At 38.9% G+C, this 21639-nt stretch overlaps 1 protein-coding gene across 2 annotated transcripts in view; it reads left to right on the forward strand.

Annotated features, from left to right (window-relative positions):
- Positions 1 to 21639, forward strand: part of Dnajc13 (DnaJ heat shock protein family (Hsp40) member C13) — a 116104-nt gene that overhangs the window by 38584 nt on the left and 55881 nt on the right. For both annotated transcript variants that reach the window (XR_012909962.1, XM_075964807.1), the window contains exons 10-22: positions 1475 to 1641; positions 1750 to 1829; positions 1918 to 2087; positions 4876 to 4975; positions 6814 to 6921; positions 8016 to 8171; positions 8837 to 8893; positions 11101 to 11222; positions 12458 to 12533; positions 12738 to 12833; positions 13736 to 13879; positions 17269 to 17351; positions 19544 to 19697. Coding sequence is in view for 1 of the 2 variants with exons in the window: in XM_075964807.1 (XP_075820922.1) it covers positions 1475 to 1641; positions 1750 to 1829; positions 1918 to 2087; positions 4876 to 4975; positions 6814 to 6921; positions 8016 to 8171; positions 8837 to 8893; positions 11101 to 11222; positions 12458 to 12533; positions 12738 to 12833; positions 13736 to 13879; positions 17269 to 17351; positions 19544 to 19697 (1513 nt within the window). In the remaining variant the exon portion in view is untranslated. The remainder of the gene's footprint in view (positions 1 to 1474; positions 1642 to 1749; positions 1830 to 1917; positions 2088 to 4875; positions 4976 to 6813; positions 6922 to 8015; positions 8172 to 8836; positions 8894 to 11100; positions 11223 to 12457; positions 12534 to 12737; positions 12834 to 13735; positions 13880 to 17268; positions 17352 to 19543; positions 19698 to 21639) is intronic.

Raw genomic sequence — 21639 nt, forward strand, 5'->3', positions numbered from 1 at the left:
GGTAAGGCACATTGCTTTGGGGAAGGTTCAAGGCCCTCCCTACTATATCTAGGCTGAGCAAGGTATCAATCCAAAGAGAATAGGTTCTTAAAAAGCCAGTACAAGCAATAGGGATAAATTTTGGTGCCACTGCCAGTGGCCCCGCAGTCTGCCCCAGCCATGCATCTGTCACCCACATTCAGAGGATTCAGTTTGGTCCCATACTGGTTCCTTCCCTGTCCAGCTGGAGCTAGTGATCTCCCATTAGCTCAGGTAAACTGTTTCATCATGGTCTTGACCTCTTTGCTCATATTCTCATTCTTCCCACTCTTCTACTGGACTTGGGAGCTCAGCCCAGTGCTCCTCTGCGGGTTTCTGCCTTTGTTCCATCAGTTGCTGGATGAAGGTTCTATGGTGACATGTAAGATATTCATCAATCTGACTACAGGGCAAAGCCTGTTCAGACATCCTCTCTTCTATTGCTTAGGGTCTTGGGGGTTATCCTTGTGGGTTCCTGGGAATTTCTCTAGTGCCAGGTTTCTTGCTAGCCCTACAATGTCTCCCTCAATCAAAATAACTCTTTCCTTGCTTTCATCTCTGTCTTTTCTTCATCTCGACTATCCCATTCCCTCAAGTTCTCCTCCTCCCTCCCCTTTTCTCCTTCTGACCTCCCTTCTCCTCCCACCCTGCTGCATATTTTAAATGACCTCAGTTATCCTGATCAGTGTTGATGTGCGTATCCAAAAGCTAACCTAATCCTGATAAGGCTTGTCTTGTCAGTGATTCTGTCACACACAGCCAAGAAGCACTTATATTCGTGGTAACGTTTTAGAATTGCCAAAAACTAAAAACTGCTTGTATCATGAACTGAGTCAGTACCCAGAGTGTCGTGTATCCACACAGTGGATGATGACTCTTAAGCAGTGTAGACACTGTCCATGAGCAACTAGGATGAATCCTGAAAACAGGTGATGAACAATATAAGCAAGACTCGTGAGACTACATGTTGTGTGGTTCTGCTTTGTTGACTGTTCTTTAGAAATTGGAGGTAGGTGCAGCCCATCTGTGATCAGGTCTGTACAAATAGACACTAAGAAACTTTTTGTGGTAGTCAAAATGAATAAAAACTGGATCATGATGATTCTCCAACTATTTTAATTTATACAAAATTATGAAAGATTTTTGTGGAGTGAATTTTGTGATTTGTATGTCAGACCCAAGGAAAGATGGTAAAGATAGATAATCTTTAGACACCAAAAACTGAGAAACATGCAAACCAGAGTGCTGTCTACCTAATACCAGGTCATAGAGTAGCAGTATGCTGAAGGACTGCTATGACTATGCAGTCTGTGCTGGAACTCTGCTGTTCTTGCTGCCCACTGAACCCTAGTACATCCCCTAGCATGTTACCTGAAGAAAAGCCTGTGCTGTATTCTGGACCCAGAGTCCCCTTAAGTATCAAACCTAAAGCTTTTTACTTTTTAACTTTGCTTAGAGATTCCTTGTTAGCAAGTTTGCTGGATGGAGTAAGAGCCTCTGGTAACAGAGATGTTTGTGTTAAGATGACACCAACCCACAAAGGTCAGCGATGGGGGTTACTCAGCATGCCTATAGACGAGGAAGTTGAGAGTCTTCACCTCAGATTTCTAGCCACACCTCCTAGTAAGTACTTGTTTAATGCAATTACATTTCCACCCACCAACATGACAATAGTTTAAAAACTAGGAATTCAAAGCTTTAAATCTCTTGAACTTTTTCATCTCTTTATAGATGGCAACTTTGCTGATGCTGTATTCAGGTTCAACGCTAACATTTCCTACAGCGGAGTTCTGCATGCAGTAACGCAGGATGTAAGATACATTGTGTTGTACTCTTGCTCATTGTAATTGACTTTGGTTATGGAAACTCTACCCAATTACTTACTCTTTCTTTACTTAGGGTCTCTTCTCAGAAAACAAGGAAAAGCTAATCAATAATGCCATAACGGCATTGTTGTCCCAAGAAGGAGATGTTGTTGCTTCAAATGCAGAACTTGAGAGCCAGTTCCAAGCTGTGAGGAGGCTTGTAGCCTCCAAAGCTGGTTTTCTGGCCTTCACTCAGCTTCCAAAGTAAGTTAGCCAGAGTGGGAGAGGGCTTGCTACTTCAATGCCAGGGCCTGGATTTGGTCTCTATGACTATAAAAAATAATTCATGTTATGTTCTAGACCTAACTTATTTTGAGCATCTTAAGATAGAAAATACTTAGTAATTTATTTCTTTTTTTCCTTTTCTTTTTAAAACAATCTTATTTTACATATTAATTCCCTCTCCCTCTAGTCCTCCTGCTCACCTCATCTTCTTCCCATCCCACCTCCTCCCATCCACTCCTCAGAGAGGGTGAGGCCTCCCATGAGGAGTCAACAAAGTCTGTCACGTCACCTGAGGCAGGACTAGGGCCCTCCTCCCTATATTTAGGCTGGACAAAGTATCTCTCCATAGGGAATGGTCTCCAGAGATCCAGTTCGTGCACTAGGAATAAATACTGGTTCCTCTGCTAGTGGCCCCACAAACTGCCCAAACCACACAATCACTCATCTTCAGAGGACCTAGTTTGGTCTTATGCAGGTTCCCCAGTTGTCAGTCCCACTAGCTCAGGTCAGCTGTTTCTGTGGTTTTCCTATCATGGTCTTGTCCCCTTTGCTTGTAATATTGCTCCTCCCTGTCTATGGCTGGACTCCAGGAGTTTGGCCCAGTGCTTAGCCGTGGATCTCTACATCTGCTTTCATCAGATACTGGATGAAGGTTCTATGATAACAATTAAGGTAGTCACCAATCTGATTACAGGGGAAGGGCAGTTTAGGTGCCCTCTCCACTATTACTTAAATTCTTACCTGGAGTCATCCTTGTGGATTCCTGGGAATTTTCCTAGTGCCTGGTTTCCCCCCATAATAGCTCCCTCTTTCAAGGTATCTCTTTCCTTGCTCTCCCTCTCTGTTCTTCACCCAACTTGATTTTCTCGATCCCTCATGTACTCCTCCCCGCTCCCCTTCTCCCTCCCCACTCCCTACCACCCTCCCCTGTCCCTCTACAATGACACATTACTAAAGAGATGTTGTCTACTTCCCCTTCCCAGCAGAATCTGTGTGTCTCTCTTAGGGTTCTCCTTGTTTCTTGTCTTCTCTGGGGTTGTGGACTATAGGCTGGTTAATCTTTGCTTTATGTCTAATACCCACTTATGAGAGTACATACCATGTTTGTTTTTCTGTGTCTGGGTTACCTCACTCAGTATTTTTTTTTCTAGTTCCATCCATTTGCCCACAAATTTCAAGATGTCGTTGTTTATTACCACTGAGTAGTATTTGATTGTGTAAATATACCACATTTTCTTTATTCATTCTTCAGTTGAGGGGCATCTTAGTTTGTTTCCAGGTTCTGACTATTACGAATAATGCTGCTATTAACATAGTTGAGCAGATGTCCTTGTGGTATGGGTCTGCATCCTTTGGGTATATGCCCAAGAGTGATATTGCTGGGTCTTGAGGCAGATTGATTCCCAATTTTCTGAGATACCACCGTACTGATTTCCAAAGTGGCTGTACAAGTTTGCACTCCCACCAGCAGTGGAGGAGTGTTCCCCTTACTCTGCATCCTTTCCAGCATAAGCTATCATCTGTGTTTTTAATCTTGGACTTTCTGACTCATGTAAGATGATATCTCAGAGTCATTTGATTTGCATTTCCCTAATGACTAAGGGTGTTGAGCATTTCCTTAAGTGCCTTTTGGCCATTTGAGATCCTTTTTTGAGAATTCTGTTTGATATTGATATTTTGATATCTAGTTTCTTGAGTTGTTTGCATATTTTGGAGATCAGTTCTCTGTCCAATGTGGGCTTGGTGAATATTTTTTTTCTCATTCTGTAGGTTGCCGTTTTGTCTTGTTGACCGTGTCCTTTGCCTTATAGAAGCTTCTCAGTTTCAGAAGTTCCCATTTATTGTTGATCTCGGTGTCTGTGGTATTATATTCAGGAAGATTATATATAATCTCTTGTGTGAAAGCGTTCAAGGCTATTTTCCACTTTCTCTTCTGTGAGGTTTAGTGTGACTGGGTTTATGTTGAGGTCTTTGATTCATTTGGAATTGAGTTTTGTGCATGGTAATAGATATGGGTATTTGTATTCTTCTACATGGAACATCCAGTTATGCCAGCACCATTTGTTGAAGATGCTTTTTTTTATTGTATAATTTTAGCTTCTTTGTCAAAGATCAGGTGTTCATAAGTGCATGGATTAATGTCAGGAGCTTCAATTTGATTCCATTTGTCCTCCTGTTTTTGTGACATTGCCAAGCTGTTTTCATTATTAAGCTCTGTAGTAGAGCTTGTCAGGGATGATGATGCCTCCAAAAGTTGTACAGGATTATTTTGGCTATCCTGGATTTTTTATTTTTCCAATTGAAGTTGAGTATTGTTCTTTCAAGGTCTGTAAAGAATTGTGCTGGGATTTTGATGGGGATTGCATTGAATCTGTAGATTGCTTTTGGTAAGATTACCATTTTTACTATGTTGATTCTACCGATCCAAGAGTATTTCTTTATGTAAACTAGATGTAATAACTTACATACGGTGATTTGGTGGTTTTTATCCATGAGCAATGAAAAGGGAAGGTAGGTGGAGCTGATATGGGATTTTGGCCCCATATTATCACTGACTTGTATGTTAATGAATTTGAGTAATTATTTGCCTTTTCCTTAATACTAAAAAAGTGTCCTGTTAAAGCAAATAGCGAGGCTTAGGAAAGTGTATCCCAGAGGTGGGGTTCAGAAAATACAACTGATGCTCTGCCACTGTGAAAACTTAAGATGACTTGTAATTTTAATAAAAAAAAAGTTCTGATTTTCTACTTGGTGTTTATTCTGAAAGGTTTCGGGAACGCCTAGGAGTGAAGGTAGTGAAAGCACTCAAGAGAAGCCACAATGGTGTTGTCCACGCAGCTGTCGATATGCTCTGTGCCCTCATGTGTGTAAGTTTTCTTCCCAAGTGGCTGGAGGGTCCTGTTTCCATAAATCCAGGTTTTCTTTACCAATCCAGTTGTGCATTTCCTAAATTGTTCTCATGGCCATTTGTTTATTAGTTAACATTTATTAGCATATTATATGTACTAAGTGGTGTTTTATGTGCTAGATATAAAACTGTTGGGAAATAGTTCCTGTCCAAATTGTTAGCAGCCTAGTCTGGCAGACTCATGTGCAGTGTGAAGCAGAGGCCGTGGCACCACTGAGGGGCAGCCCTTAGCAGTCTTTAGTGGTGGTAAGGAGAAGGATTCTCAGTGTTTCTTAGATCCCATATTTGACCTTAATCTTAAAACTGGAATAGGGTCTTTCAGTTCTGGCTAGTAGGCCTTGCCTGGCATAGAAGATGGCTTGTCCAAAGGCATGTGTGAGAAGCCACAAACACTACAGTTAATGATTGGAATGTGTGTGGAATGGGCAAAGGTGGGTAATTTGGACCCGAAGCTAGAGGTGTATGCAGAGACGGTTGTTGAAAAGCCTTCTCTGTCAGAACAAAGAACGGGATTTATCCTTTATGTAAGGATCACCTGAAAGGTTTTTTTCAACAAGGGAGCAGTCACAAGACTAGGTTTGGCTTTCAGAAAACCCACTCTGGTGGAACATAGAGCAGAGATAAAAGTTAGAGACTGGTAGACCTGATTGTCATGTAAAGAATGAGATGTTAAGCTGGAGTAATGACAGTGGCTGAAGAAGCAACACATGAAAATCCAGTGGTAACAATCTTGCTTTTTATGGCACACTGTGTGGAGAGAGTGACAGCTGTTGTGTGTGGCCAAGTTTCTGATGTATCTCAGTATTTTGTGCAGTATCTGGGCTTTTTCTATATGCAAAGCTTTATAGGCAATCAGTGATAGAGGACAAACATACATAATCACTGTATAACACCTGTATTTATTCCCTGAAGTGGATTAAAGTTTATTATCTTAACTATTCCATATAGTCCTGTTTAAGAGTTAAACTAGAACATAAAACAAAAGTAGGTGAAACAGGCCGAGTTCTCATTGGTGTTGGAATTGGCTGTGTGTATGGCTGACAGTGGTTAATTCTGGTAGTTGTGTTTCACAGCTGAGTCATCCTTACCTTGCCTAAGCCTCCTATTAGGTCAGGGCCCGAACTCTGCTTCTGACCACCATGCAGGCATGCAGTCAAAGGACAGCTGAAAAAAATGAAATGCATGCCCTGGCAATGCTGAAGCATGCATGGGTAGCCCGTGTATTGACGGTTCTGTTGAACTTGTCCGCATTGGGTTTCATCCTCTAAACTGATGAGAAAACTGACCAGGTCTCTTCCTCAGGAGGGCACCAGATCTCATTGCAGGTGGTTGTGAGCCCTCATGTGGTTGCTGTGAACTGGACTAAGGACCCCTGGAAGAGCAGCCAGTGAGCTCTCTTAACTGCTCAGCAATCTCTGTATTTGCTACTTCACTAATTTTAGCACTTGCTTTCAAATTCCAAGTTTCATCATTTCAAATTTAAGTTATAAGATTCTTGGTGTGGGGAATTGTTTTCCTTTGGTGAGAAAGGCCTGTGACTGAAAAAGGCATTGCTTGTGCATTGAATATATAGTAAGAACATGTTGGGTTCTTTGTCGGGGAGTCACCAGGTCTAAGCAGACACTGGAGAAACTGACAGTTCTGCCTGCTTCTCGTCACGAGTTTCCTTTCTGCTGTGTGATTTAAAGGCTATGGGTTTTAATTGCTTCCACGTGATGTGAACGTTCTCCGTAAATACCTTTTTTGTGATGCCAGCACAGAATACTGCTTCTGAATTTCACTCTTTTTAATCAATAGCCCATGCATGATGACTATGACTTAAGACAGGAGCAGCTAAACAAAGCTTCTCTTCTCTCTTCAAAGAAGTTTCTGGAAAACTTACTGGAGAAATTTAATTCCCACGTGGTGAGTTGTAACTACCCTTTCCTTCATGGGAAATGTGATACAGAGATTTCCTAGAAGTACAGTGTGGACTTGTTTTGTCACAAAGCTCATCCCTCAAATAGGCATGTTTCATCTTTGCTACCAGTGACAAAATATTTGTGCATTTTATTAGCTAATATAGCAACTAGAGATCGCTAATTTTTATTATTAGCTAATACATCAAATGGAGAAGGGTACCAGTAAATGCCTTCAGACTTTTATAATGATATTTCAGATTTTTTTTCTTCTTTAGAAAATGTCATGAAATAAATTGTTCTAAAAATAAGTCTTCCTTAACTGACAACTAGTCTCTCAGGCACTGGATATCTTAGAGGACAGAAATTCTGTGAATACAAACACATTCCCACAATTTTAAAAGTATTTTTAGATTGCATTTAAAAAAATTTAATGTATGTGGGTATCTTGCCTGCTTGTATGTCTGTGCCACATGGGTACAGTGCCCATGGAGGTCAGACGAGGTCATCAGATCCCCTGAGACTAGAGTTAAATTTAGTTGTGAGCTTAGCTGTCATGTGAGTGCTGGGGTCTGAACCCAGGTTGCCTGCAAGCACAACAAACATTAACTGCTCTGTTAACTGCATGCCTTTAATTCCAGGACACAAGAGGTAGAGACAGACAGCTCTCAGAGTTCGAGGCCAGCCTGGTAACAGAGTGAGTTCTATGACAGCCAGGGCTACACAGAGAAGCCCTCTTTTGAAAAGCAAAACAACAACAACAAAAAGTTAACTGCTGAGCCAGTTTTCAGGCCTGTAATTGCTTTCTTTCTTTGCTCCACTCAGTTACAGATTAACTTTAGGTAGAATGCATTTTGAGAAATTTGGAACATTGTCTTGAGCTTTGACTGAATTTTAATTGTTTCTTTTGAGGATAATAAGCAATGGATTTGCTTTATTGGCTAATAAATAAGTACTTAAACATCATAAATTTGAATCTGTTGAAAAATTCAGGTCATTATTCATGTCTGACACCAGAATTAAGAGACATGAACTTGTCATTGCTGTGTTGGAACTGGAGCTCACTGTGTCTGTTCTAAGCAATGTACTGCTTTCTTTCAGGATCATGGGACTGGTGCCCTAGTAATTAGTTCACTCTTGGACTTCCTTACCTTTGCCCTCTGTGCTCCATATAGTGAGACAACCGAAGGGCAGCAGTTTGATATGCTCTTAGAGATGGTAGCCTCCAATGGAAGAACCCTCTTTAAGCTCTTCCAGGTGAGCCTGTCTAATGACTGCACTGACTGAATTTTTACATGAAGAATTTTTGCTTCCCCACCCTTTCCAGTGCAGGATCAGTAATTCAGGGCCTTGGCTGTGTACCAAGGCAAGCACTCTGCTGCTGAGTTCTACCCACAGCTGGATCAGAGTTCAATAGTGTGTACACTTCCATTGTACAGTGTAGCCGTGGACATCACATGTCAGAGATTTTTAATTGCAGGTTTTTTGGTGTTTCATGTAGAGCTTTCCACATGCTATTGACTGCTGTTGTGTGTACTTTGTACTTCTCCAAGTGAAAAGCTTACTTTGTGGGGAAGGACTAAAGTTCCCTTTTTTTACAAATGTCCAAATAATCAAATGAGTTTTAACCACATTTACATATATGAGATTTTAGTATTATTAGTGTTGCTTCAAATCATTCAAATTCAGGTAATGATTGTATATATTTTTATTCATGTAAGTGTTGCCTGTTTTCCACCTACGTAGACCAGCTTGTTTAAAATTTGACTCTGATCTGACTTAGAGATGTATCTTTTCCTGATTGGTTTTCCTAGTTTGTTGCTTTTACTTGCACAAATTGTGTGTGCTCCTTAGGCCTGACAGCTAAATGTGTCAGAATGAAATTCTCTTATTCACTGATGTTTTCCCTTTCATTTTTAAAGCATCCTTCCATGGCAATTGTAAAGGGAGCTGGATTGGTTATGAAGGCAATAATAGAGGTGAGAGAATAATTTTGAAGTCTTAAAGTTCCTGGAATTTTGATTGATTCTTTTAACTGACTTTGACAACATTGCCATTCAGTCTTTGGGAAACTTTCAGTTCTCTGGATAAGAAAGACAGTTTTAGATCTTTATTCAGAATTTGAGCATAGAGCTCATGCTGAAAATATATTTATACTGTCATCTCCAGATATTGTACTCACACCTTGCTTATTTGCTGTGTCATAAAGTCAGCTTTCTTCCATTTCCCTTGATGGTGGGTGCATTGAATTTGAGATATGGAGGCTGTGCCGGGATCTGCTGTGGAAAAGTTAATGGGAAAAGGATGCCATTGTGAGTGATAGCAGAAGTCCCTGCTGTGGTCGCTAAGCTGTAGGCATCAGGACTCATGGTAGCCATGAGATACTGCTTCTGCAGGGTCAGTGCTTTAGCCTCCTGTTGTTAAAAGATAAAGTCATGGGCTGAACAGATGGCTGGGTGATTAAGAGCACTGATTGCTCTTACAGAGGAGTCTGGTTCAATTCTCACCACTGAAGTGGCTCCCAGCAGTCTTTCATTTCAGTTCTTTGGAATCTGTTGCCCTCTTCTGGCTTCTGTGAGCAATGCATGCATTTGGTGCACAGATAAGAACAGGCAAAAATAAAATAAAATCTTTTTAAAAAATTGAAAGGTAAAATCATAGTTACCAAATAGCAGCTGCATTCTGTGATGTTTTTGGTGCCATTGGTTTAAGTGGCTTTTGAATTCTTGTATCCTTATTATGTCATGCTAGCAGTTCAGATGAAATGTGAGATTCTGTTCATCACAAAGCTTGACTATTGTGGTGCATAAAAACAACTTGATGAAAAGCAAAGAATTAGTTTGCCCTTAAGTATTTGCATGCAAAGAAAACTTTTTTTTAAAAGGATGTAGATGTCAAACTGGTTAGAACATCAAAGTTTGCTTTGTTTCTGTCATGCACGTTTAGTGTATATATACATCGCTGAATTCTAAATTTCTCGCTCTAGCTAATAGGTTCTAAAAATGGCTACCACATCCTTCACTTTTGCAGAGCTCATGGCATCCAGGCACAGTTAGGACCCTGATGTCAGTCTTCTCTTGACACTGTTATTCCAGCGTTTGCCATTCCTATAATAGAAGCATTCATCCTTTATAAACAAGGCACTGACCTTGGGCTTCCCAGACAGATATCACATTCAATTTATAGCCAGTGATTAGACCTCATGTCTATGAAAGATATAATTTGTACACAATCTTGGCAAGTAGTGCAAATGTATGTAAACCTTGAAGGAAATGTTCTGATATTCAGTAAAAAGAAACACAAGTGACAAATAAAAATAACCTATTTTTAATCACTGAGAAATTCATAAGCATTTTGGTGAGTTTACCCTCAGATTGCATACTATTCAAAGTGATGCATGTGGTCCAGGTATGTGGCACACACCTTTAATCCCAGCACTCTGGAGACAGAAACATGTGGATCTCTGAGTTGGAGGTCAATCTGGTCTACATAGCAAGGTCTAAGTCACCAGAGCTATGTCTTTCAGACAGGACAGAACATAATGATGTGCACACACATGGTGCTATGTTCCAGGCTTGCATTCATCTTGTGTGTTGTGTGCTTGTACTTTCTCATTCACACAGGCATCTTGGCTGCTTCATAGAGCAGAGCATCTTATGTATCACATTGCCTTTTGGAGTCAAAATGCTTGGATTATCTTTAGTATTTATATTCAGTATTTATATACTGTTATATTTCAGTATTTTCAGTAGTTCTGGTGTGTTGCTATTGCCAAAATAAGTCTGTGTACGTGAAGTAGGATTGGAATAAAGAGTTGCCCACATCACACTGTCCTTTAATAACAAAAGTCTGACTTGTATATGTCTAATATAGGAATTGCTATTCTCCCTATGCCACCTTTCCCTGTGATTAGCTGATAAACACTCAAGAAATTATTCTACTTTTAATATTAAATCCAGCAAAGCATAATTCATAAGGTAAATTTAGCTGGAAATTAGGCTTCATTCCAAAGGCACAACATTAACTGCAGTCCCTGGTGTTTTGGGGGGGGGCGGTAACTAGAAGTTACTTTTATTTTATTGTATACTACCTGATTCTTTGTGTCAAGCTGCAGGACTGGTTTTATGAAGCTGGCAGAGTTTATTCTAGATAGCTTTTTAGGGACCATCTTTCCCTTTTTCCAAAGGAAGGTGACAAAGAGATTGCTACTAAGATGCAGGAGCTTGCCCTAAGCGAGGGCGCCTTACCCCGACACTTGCACACTGCGATGTTTACAATCAGTTCAGATCAACGCATGCTTACAAACAGGTAAGTTGTCTAATTCCCATAAACTAACTTTCTGCTAAGGTCATGTTTCTACATTGTATGAACAAAGAGAGTTAGGATCATGCCAGCATTCCACTTTCTTTTGATCCTCCCAGTTCCATGAAGGATGGAATGATTATTGTCTCTGTTCATGGATAATTTGGGATAGAATTGGCGGAGGGTGGGGTCTGGTTCTTTTTCTGTTGTCATGTCAGAAGTCTTGACTCACAGTCCTGGGAGGGGAGCTTAGAGAAGGCATTCTAGAAACTTAGGAATCTTCAGTGTAGGCCCAGGCCATTTTGTTTCCTCAGACTATTTGCATCACACAGCCCCACATGGGAAGCTTTCAGGGTTAATTTTTTAGAAAATTTGGTCAATTAGGTAATCTACTTTATAAAGAAAGAAAAGAGAAAGGAAAAGATCTTAACCATATTTCCACCCTATTTTAGGCTTGTTCCAAATCTTTGACCAGCCATCTTTTTTCCACCAAGTCACTTAAGTGAAAAGAAACATCAGTTGCCTTGTTTACTCCAGGCTGCATGAGTTGCACCATTTTAACTTTATGGCTTCTGATAGGTGGCCCTCTCAACTACCCAGAGCATACCTGATTCTGAAATTTCAGTTTTGACTTTAGATGTAGCATAACTTCCTCGTGCATCTTTTGTCAGTACTTGTAATAACAGATTAACTGTATCAAATCAAATTAACTGCTGTGTGTACACATATTTTAATTTTTTATTTCTTTAAATGCATAAGCACCTATGGCATATTTATAAAATAAAAATTCAAGCCAGTCAGATGGCTCACTTGGAAAAGGCACTGTCCACCAAGCCTTCCAAAACTGAGTCTAGTCTCCTGGACCCAGACAATGAAAGATGAATACCAACTCCCACAGATTGTCCTCTGAACTCGGTGACCCATGCACTCACATGCACACTCACGCACACACACTCACACACTCAATAAACCAATGCAATAAAAAATAAGAAAGTAGTGCTCTAAAGCAAATTAGTGTAGCTGTTAGTGAAGCACTTTAATTTAGAGGAAATTCTGAAATATTAATATTTGATAGAGTGTCTCAAAATCTTCCCCATTGCATATTAAATTTTGACAGTTTTTAACATCTAAATTATTTTTTGTAGCCATATTTCTTATAATTATGAAAGTTGTTCTTTAAAATTCCTTTCTGTTCTAGCATAGCTAAAGCAGAAACCCTTCTCAACGTCTGCTTTTTTCAGACAGCTAAGTAGACATCTAGTGGGACTCTGGACAGCTGATAATACAACCGCCACAAACTTGTTGAAACGCATTTTGGTGAGTCCACAGAGGAAAAGAAAAGCTTTTTTTCTATGTCTATCAGACAGAATTTATGATGTTATTCACACCCTAACTGAAAAGGCATGCACTCTAGGACATCCACACAAGTTGCCCCAGTGACCAAATTGTAGTGTTAGCATGTTTGGGTTTTGACAGCGATTTTCTTTTGTTTTCAATATGGATTTTCTATTTTGTTGTTAGCCACCAGGCTTGTTGGCATACCTGGACAGCTCAGATCCAGTTCCGGAGAAGGATGCTGACCGCATGCACGTCAGAGACAATGTGAAAATAGCAATGGCAAGTACTGTCCAGACTGGCTCTTTGGGGCTACAGTACTATCGTACCTCTTCTCTGGAAGACTAAAAGCCAGAAAACAAGAGCTGCTTTGAGTCCTGAAGGTTACGTCTCATAAAATCCACCTGTTTCAAGTTGTACAGCTAATTAACTTTTAATAGACCCACAGAGTTGTGTAACTATCACCACAGTCTAATTGTATGAATGATAGTATGTTTTTCTCTAATTCAACTTAACAATCATACATTCTTTAGAAATTTCAAGTGTATGTGCTATTTTATAAAGAAGATGGTAATAGGGATAAATGCTGAATACAAGTTACTGGTAACTTTTCCTCTTTCATTAGCTCTGTTAATTATGACTGCCCTGAGCTGGATGTGATGGCACACACCTTTAATTCCAGCTCTTGGTAGGCAGAGGCAGGCAGATCTCTTGTCTACATTGTGAGTTCCTTGCTATCCAGGGCTACATAGTGGGAACCTGCAGCCAAAATATATACATACATACATACATACATACATACATACATACATACATACATACATACATAGTGAGTTCCAAGTCACCCAGGGCTACATAGTGGGAACCTGCCGCCTAAATAAATAAATAAATAAACAAACAAACAAGAAAAGAAAAATGTACTGTCCCTGAGTTAATTCTGAAAGTATTTCTCATGTTGCTGTGTGATGTTTCTTACATCTTCCTTGCCGTCTTAAAACATGAGTGAGGAGACTGATTCTCATATAGGAAGCTTTATTTCTTATAGAAGTTTTCACTTCTGTTTCTTCATTAAACTCTAATGTATAGTTTTTATTTTCTTATTTGAAATAGTGTGACCCAACTGTATATAGTTTTAAGACAAATGTGATAGTAGTTAAGTAATGAATTTCAATATTACATTACAGGATCAGTATGGAAAATTTAATAAAGTTCCTGAGTGGCAAAGACTAGCTGGAAAAGCTGCCAAAGAAGTTGAAAAGTTTGCCAAAGAAAAAGTTGATCTTGTGTTGATGCATTGGAGGGATAGGATGGGCATTGCTCAAAAAGAGGTATGTCTTTACTTAGGAGAAAGGTTCAGTGTGTGTGTGTGTGGGTACAGTTTTTTTTAAAGATTTATTTATTATGCATACAGTATTCTGCCTGCCTGTATGCCTGAATACCAAAAGAGGGCACCAGATCTCATTATAGATGGTTGAAAGCCACCATGTGGTTGCTGGGAATTGAACTCAGCACTTCTGGAAGAACTTCTGAGACATCTCTCCAGCTGTGTACAGTTAAAGAAAAGAAGTTATGAGTTTGAAAAGAACAAGGAGGTTTGGAGGGAAGAAAAGGGAAAGGAGAAATTATATAATTTCTGTCTCAAAAATTATTTTTAAAAAAGAGGTAAAAAGGAAATGTATCTTAGTTCAGACCCATTCATTCACAGGTGTGACATTCCGATATTCCTGACAGAATACTCAGAGCTTAAAAAAAATTTAATGTCACTTAATTCTGATTCATATTTTCCTCAGTTACTAGTTTGGATAACTAATGATTAGAATTTTAGTTAGATAATATAAAATTGCCGTGTTAAATTTTCTCCTACATATTCAAATTTTCGTGTTTTGTCTTGCAAATGCAAAATATAGTATACTTGTTTGCCTGTTTTATTCAGAACTAAACACATTTTTGTGATACTCTTCCTTGAACCAGTGTCAGAGGTGAAGTTTGTTTCATTCTTCTGACACATGCCATGTAAGTCCCTGCAGCCTGCACACTGTCATGGGTTAAGTATGAACAGAGTGCTCTTTGGGAGCTGACTTACTCTCAGTTTTTCTGATGGCACCTCACAATGTCTTTATTTTGGAAGATTATTTCCTTATTAAAAGAAAATAATTTTCACCTTCAAATGGATTTCTAGCAAAGTTGCCAGACTGCCTAAATATGAAAGAACAAACATGTTGTGTATTATCTGAAATTTGGATCTATCTTGAGTTATTTAGAAGTTGAGAATGATAGGTTAATGCTAACTTGTCTGCATGATGACCACAGTGTAAAGAGCCACTAAGAGGCTGTCAGCCTTCTGGGGTGCAGCACACCGAGGTCGAGGCTGTGCTTGCTAGCCCTGTCACCCTCTACTCAAGTTGCAGTCTTTTCAGAAATGCATTTTCCCTCTTTCTAAAATCAGAATAGCGTTACTTCCCATCTCTGTCTTACGTAGTTGCTTTGATGTACAAATGAGGTGATTAAAGCACTGTGTAGCTATCTGTCCATGACAGTTCTGCTGCAGCATTTGAAATATGAAATACATGTATGTATGATTAAAATATTTTTCAGTTCTTTAAAATTGCAAGTTCCTGACTTCAGCCAGTTAAGCCCATTTCTAAAGTAATGGTTATTTCAACTTTTTAAATACAGTTATCATATCATCATATTGCCAAAAAGTTTTCAGTATCTGATATCATGTGTAACTTTTATAAAACATACATAATCCTGAACATGAAGCTGCTTAGCTAGCAAAGGGATATCTGTTGCAACAGTGATTTAGAGGAGAAAGAAATATTTTTAGTACCAAAACTATCTTACTGATAGTTGGTATTATTTGCATTGTATAGCTACAATTTTGAGCACATGGTGAAAATATTTGGGTCATGAAGATGAACTGATTATTACTTGGTTTGTATATTGTTTTTAACACTAATTTATGAAGGGAACAAAGGTTAAGTTTTGTGGCTGTCACCTGCATAGAAACAAACAACATCAGAATGGTGGTATTTGTGGTGGTCTGTACCTTTTGACTGCCCAATTTTGAGAGAGCTACATCTCTTAGAATGAGATATTCATGGGGCCAGTTTCAACTGCTGTTGATGCTATGTGTTAGATTAGGAGCAGCCTTTGGTTAATGCTGACTAATTGATGAAATTTAATTAATTAACTAATTAATTTGGCATTTTTGTTGTTTTGGTACATGTTTTGTGCTTTCAGTTTAGGAATTTTCTTTTTTAGCTAGTAATGATATTAAGCTTAATTTTGTACACTTATGAGGAATTTATTATTTTTATTGGTATGAAATTTGTATTTTTACTATTCTAAACTGCTGTCGATGTATATGAAAGGGTGGGAATTTAATGAAAGCACTGTATTGTTGTTGCTTTAGTTTGGATTTTGGTTTTTAACTGGGCTTTTCTAGAACTTACCTTTAGCTCTCCAGCCACCCACCTCAGCCTCTGCGCCATGTCACTGGAAGTACTTCTGATTTCTAATGAGAAGTTTTCAGTAAAGAATTGAGTTTTTGTAAACACCAAACTTACACTTATTCAAGTCAGTTTGTGTTAGTTTTATGATGGTGTATGGAATTAAATTTTATTGTAAACACTTCCATACATAACCAGTAAGTTGTATTTCAAGCAATTTTTTTTTCAGATTTAGTCTTTATTTTTATTCATTCTATGCCGTATAGTCTGTTTTCTTGTTTTATCTGAATTGTCACACTAATGAAGTCTAGACTTCAGGTTTTTATACCACTCTGTGCTTTGTGCTTGTTAATCGAGGATTAGGGTTTTCATATCTGAAATATGTACAGTTACACTTAGAGCAGGTACCCCTAAGGCCATGATAACCTTCAAGGATTGTTTAAGATCATCTCTACCTTCCAATTGCAAATCTTACATAGCTACCTATTTTAGAAACAGGGTTCAGTGCTTTATAGGAGTTCTGAGGTCTACAACTGCCGAAAATTTGAGTTATAGGTTTCAAAAAACATTGAAAAGTGGAGATGATTTATATCGGTGACATTCTTGTTTAATTTGTATTATAGGTAACAGCTTACCAGATTTAGATTTATACTGTCCTTTTTATATTTTTCACCTTATTTTTTTTCCTTTTTACAATTAAATTCAGGACAAAAACCATATGGTGAGTTAAGCCCTTTACATGTGTAAAGTGTGCTGAACTGGCGTGTGGCATTGTCTTGACATGCTTTGGTGTTTCCATCTGACTTCACATTACCTGGATGCAATGCTAATTTCTTCCCCATCAGCTGCTTCCATGTGTGCTCTCCCCTCTTGGCTTTGGGAGTGGTGTAATAATGTAATGTTTTTACACTTGTTATGTTTTTTCATGAATTTTTATTAATTGCATGTAAATGTTTGAAGCAAATCAGTTTTTGACTTGTAAACTTTCCTTGTGATAGTGTAAACATTATAGCTTTGGTGTTGAAATAGCAATTTTTGGTTACACGGGCGATATTTGAGCATCAGTGAAAACAATTGCTAGCAGATGATTTGGAATGGTTAATGTTATGAACTGTTTCACTAACTTAGTTTCTGCCAGCTTGACAAACACAGTTTTTAGGTGATGTCCTCAGTTTTTAGGTGATGTCCTGCTGCCGTGTCTGATGGGTTTGTTCAGTGGCTATGTTGTGTGCTGTGTAGTTGTACTTGTCTGTTTTCTTTTCTAGAATATAAATCAAAAGCCAGTAGTTCTTCGAAAAAGAAGACAAAGAATAAAAATAGAAGCAAATTGGGATCTCTTCTATTACAGGTAAACTTGAGGCCTCTCTCCTCCTGGAGGAAGTGGGGCAGGATTGTCTCTCAGGGAACAGTGACTTATGCTGCAGATACAGATCCTGAAGATGGAACTGTTAAGATTGGCTCCATTAGACATGCTCTTATAAAGTTAAGGCTAAGTCAGCCATCCAAGGAGCTTAAGTTATTTTAAGAATTTTATTAAGACTTTGTGTTGATTACATAGGCTACTCCTGTGGCTTAGAATTAGCTGCTTACCTACCTTCACCCATGTTCTAAGTGGAGTCTTAAAAGTGGTGAATGATAGCCGAGCAGTTGTGGTGCACACCTTAAATCCCAGCACTTGGGAGGCAGAGGCAGGTGGATATCTGTGAGTTGAAGGCCAGCCTGGTCTACAGATGGAGTTCCGGGATAGGCTCCAAAGCTACAGAGAAACCCTGTCTCAAAAAGCCAGGATAAAAAAAAAAGAGGTGAATGCCTGCAAGAATGGCCAAGATCAAAAAACTGATGACAGCTTATGCTGGAGAGGATGTGGGGGAAAGGGAACACTTCTGCATTGCTGGTGGGAATGAAAGCAAGAACAACCCCTTTGGATGTCAGTATGGCGATTTCTCAGAAAATTAGGAAACAACCTTCCTTTAAGACCCAGTAATACCACTTTTGGGTATATATCCAAAGGATGCTCAAGTGTGTCACGAGGACATGTGCTCAACTATGTTCATAGCAGCATTGTGTGTCATAGCCAGAACCTGGAAACAACCTAAATGCCCCTCAACCAAAGAATGGATAAGGAAAATTTGGTACATTTACACAGTAGAGTACTACACAGCAGAAAAAAATGACATCTTGAATTTTGCAGGCAAATGGATGGAGCTAGAAAACATTATTTTGAGTGAGGTAACAGAGACACAGAAAGACAGTTATCGCATGTGCTCACTCATAGGTGGTTTTTAAACATAAAGCAAAGAAAAGCAGCCTACAAACCACAATCCCAGAGAACTTAGACAACAATGAGGACACTAAGAGAGACTTACATAGATCTAATCTACATGGGAAGTAGAAAGTAGACAAAGACAAGATCTCCTGAGTAAATTGGGAGCAAGGGGACCTTGGAAGAGGGGAGAGGCAGGGAGGAGAGCAGAGAAAAATGTAGAGCTCAATAAAAATCAATAAAAAAAAAAAGAGGTGAATGATGAAAGCCCAAGAAGATTGGTAAGAAACGAATGCCCATTCTACTGGGCCTTCCACACGCTGATCCTGCCCCTTCTCTGGGTGGACACACATTAGAGAGGTAGCATTCAGGAAGACAGTTGCATGGTTTTGAAAGTTCCTTAGGGTTACTCAGGGCGCTCAGTCTGGAGATGGTTTGAAAACATCCTGCATTAAGGTTAGGGTTAGGGTTAGACATTGCATACCATTTCAGGTATAGGATACCTTAAGTATATGCTTTGGATTTCTTCCTCAGGAATCTCAGTTGTAGTTTTCCCTGAAGGCACCCTTGAAACCCTGAAGTGGCACTTGATAAAGGGCTGCTGACTAATAAACAGCAGAAGTAAAATCCATTCACCACAGCCTAGGTTTTGTCCACATTTGTTGTAATTATTTTTCCTGCAGTCCTACAGAAACTCATTGGGTCATCTGTGAGGGCCACAGGTTGCCCTGAAATGGAATAACTGATGAGATTCTTTTCTCTTTTTTTGTTTGTTTTTGGTTTTTTTTTGTTTGGTTGGTTTTTGTTTTTTCGAGACAGGGTTTCTCTGTGTCTTTGGAGCCTGTCCTGGAACTAGCTCTATAGACCAGGCTGGTCTCGAACTCACAGAGATCCTCCTGCCTCTGCCTCCCTTGTGCTGGGATTCAAGGAGTGCGCCACCATCACCCAGCTGATGAGATTATTTTCTAATTTAAATTTTTATTAGCTACAAATAACTGAAACTGAAATATCCATTTCAAAGCTTCATGCAAATTTATATAATAGTATAAATTTCCAAAATAAAAGAATTATATAGTGAATACCTATGTGTTTATTTCAAGGTTCTACTATTGACATTTTACTGATTGTTTAACACAGAGTTTTGGGTTGGTTTTTTTTTCTTGGTAAAGTTTAATAATCTCGTGATTTTCTTGCTTATTATAAGGTGTAATAAGGGCTGTTGATAGATCTTGAGAGATGCTTGTTTCTTACTATTTCGTGATTGGTTATGTGTCTAGGTTTAGTCAAGACCATGCTAGATCAAACCTCATTTGGAATTTTAAAACACGAGAAGAGCTGAAAGATGCCCTTGAGTCTGAAATGAGAACGTTCAACATTGACAGAGAGCTTGGCAGTGCCAGTGTCATCTCCTGGAACCACCATGAATTTGAGGTACAGCCTTGTTTTCAGAAAACAATCATCTCAAAGAATAAAAGCATCTTTGGAGATTTAAAAATATTTATTTAACTGTGTCCTTAATATAACATAAAATATTGGAGAATTCTAATCTTTGCTTGAGACAAAAATAAAGAATGAATTTTCATCAGTAACTTAACATTGTATCTGATAATTATGCATGACTTTTAGTAATAACTTTAACTTATGCATTCAAATCTGATCTTTGCATATTGTTGTGCCCCATTTTTTGTGACTTTAGTTTTTTTCTTTATTGAAATGTAGATTTTTAAATTATGTTTTTATTCTGGTTAAAACTATATTTTGCTACTTTGTTAAAGTAATTGATGTGAAGAGTGAAGAAAAACACATGGTAGATAATTTGATGTTTTTGAATATTTAAGTATATGAGTATGATGTATGTTATATTTATAGTGATGTGCTATGTGATGCTGTTTTGCTTATTCATGGAAGATCATATTGGCCAGTGACATTATAACCATTTTATTTGGTATTAAACATGTTTTGGACTGTTTGCAAAAAAGCAGAATAATCAATCCAGCAACATGCCTATCAGAGTGTATACCCATTGCTAAGTGATATATGATTGTATATAATTGAAACCAACGTATTCGACCATGCGCATAATCCTGCTGGCTTTGATATTTAACCTAGTTAAATGTACTCAGCACCTCCTTGTTTTAAGTCACCTGTAGTCTCCTGGGTTTCCTTTTCTGTGCACTCTTTTTCAATCTTCTTTACTCCTCTCTCATCTCCATGACCACAAGTTGGCCTGGTATCTTAGGGTTTCTATTGCTACAAGGAAACACCATGACCAAAAAGCAAGTTGGGGAGGAAAGAGTTATTTGGCTTAACAGTTAGACGTCATAGTCCACCATTGAAGGAAGTCAGAACAGAAACTCAAGCCTGGAACCTGGAGACAGAAGCTGATGGCAGAGGCCATGAAGAGGTGCTGCTTACTGGCTTGCACCTCATGGCTTGTGTAGCCTGCTTTCTTATAGAACCCAGGGCCACCAACCAAGGAGTAGTACCACCCACAATGTGCTGAGCCCTCCTCATCAATCACTAATTAAGAAAATGTCCTATGGACTTGCCTACAGTCCAATTTTATGGAGGCATTTTCTTAATTGAGGTTTTCTTCCTCTCAGATGACTTCTGCTTATATCAAGTTTACATAAAACTAGCCAGCATACCCAGGGATAAGTTCTTGGTCCTCTTTTTATTTATATTCATTCCCTTAATGATCTCATCATCTTATGGTTTTGATTTTTTTTTTCAAAAAATTCATCAGTTTTTGTCTCCTGCTTAGGCTTTCTTTCCTAGAGAATGTACATACGTTCATCCTCAAATTGGACATATAATGGTCTTTCTTCAGGCTTGTGCTGTTTGACCTTCCTTCTTCTCTTGTAGTCTCTTTTGACCTTAGATAACAGATAGTTGTAGTCAGAGGCATTGGAACCATCTTGTATACTACAAACCTGGTTTTACAAGCAAATTCTGTCATATAGCCTTCAGAAATTATCCAGAACTCCCCTTTCTGTTGGACTGTATCACCATCAGCCTTGCCTCCCTGAACTCTTGCCCACACAGTAGCGACAAGGTCACCTGATTCATGAGCAGGCAGAGTGTTGGAGGTAGAGCTCAGTGCTGAAGTGCTTGTCAGTATTGCAATGAAACACAGAAGTGAGTGGATTGTATAAATTCTCTGCTCAGTCCTTGGTGTTTCTGTGGCTTGTCACTTCATATACTGTTAGATTAGGTTCTTGATATGACTGCAGGGCCTGTGTCCCCCTCAAACCAAAATGTTTTCACTTTGGCCTTATCTCATCCTTCTCCCCCACTCTGACTTTGTTCCATTTACACTGACCTCTTGGATACCACGTATTAGTACCTCAGGGTCTTTCTGCTTGATGTTAGC

The sequence above is a fragment of the Microtus pennsylvanicus genome, chromosome 3 (assembly GCF_037038515.1).
Source record: "Microtus pennsylvanicus isolate mMicPen1 chromosome 3, mMicPen1.hap1, whole genome shotgun sequence".
Lineage (NCBI taxonomy): Eukaryota > Metazoa > Chordata > Mammalia > Rodentia > Cricetidae > Microtus > Microtus pennsylvanicus.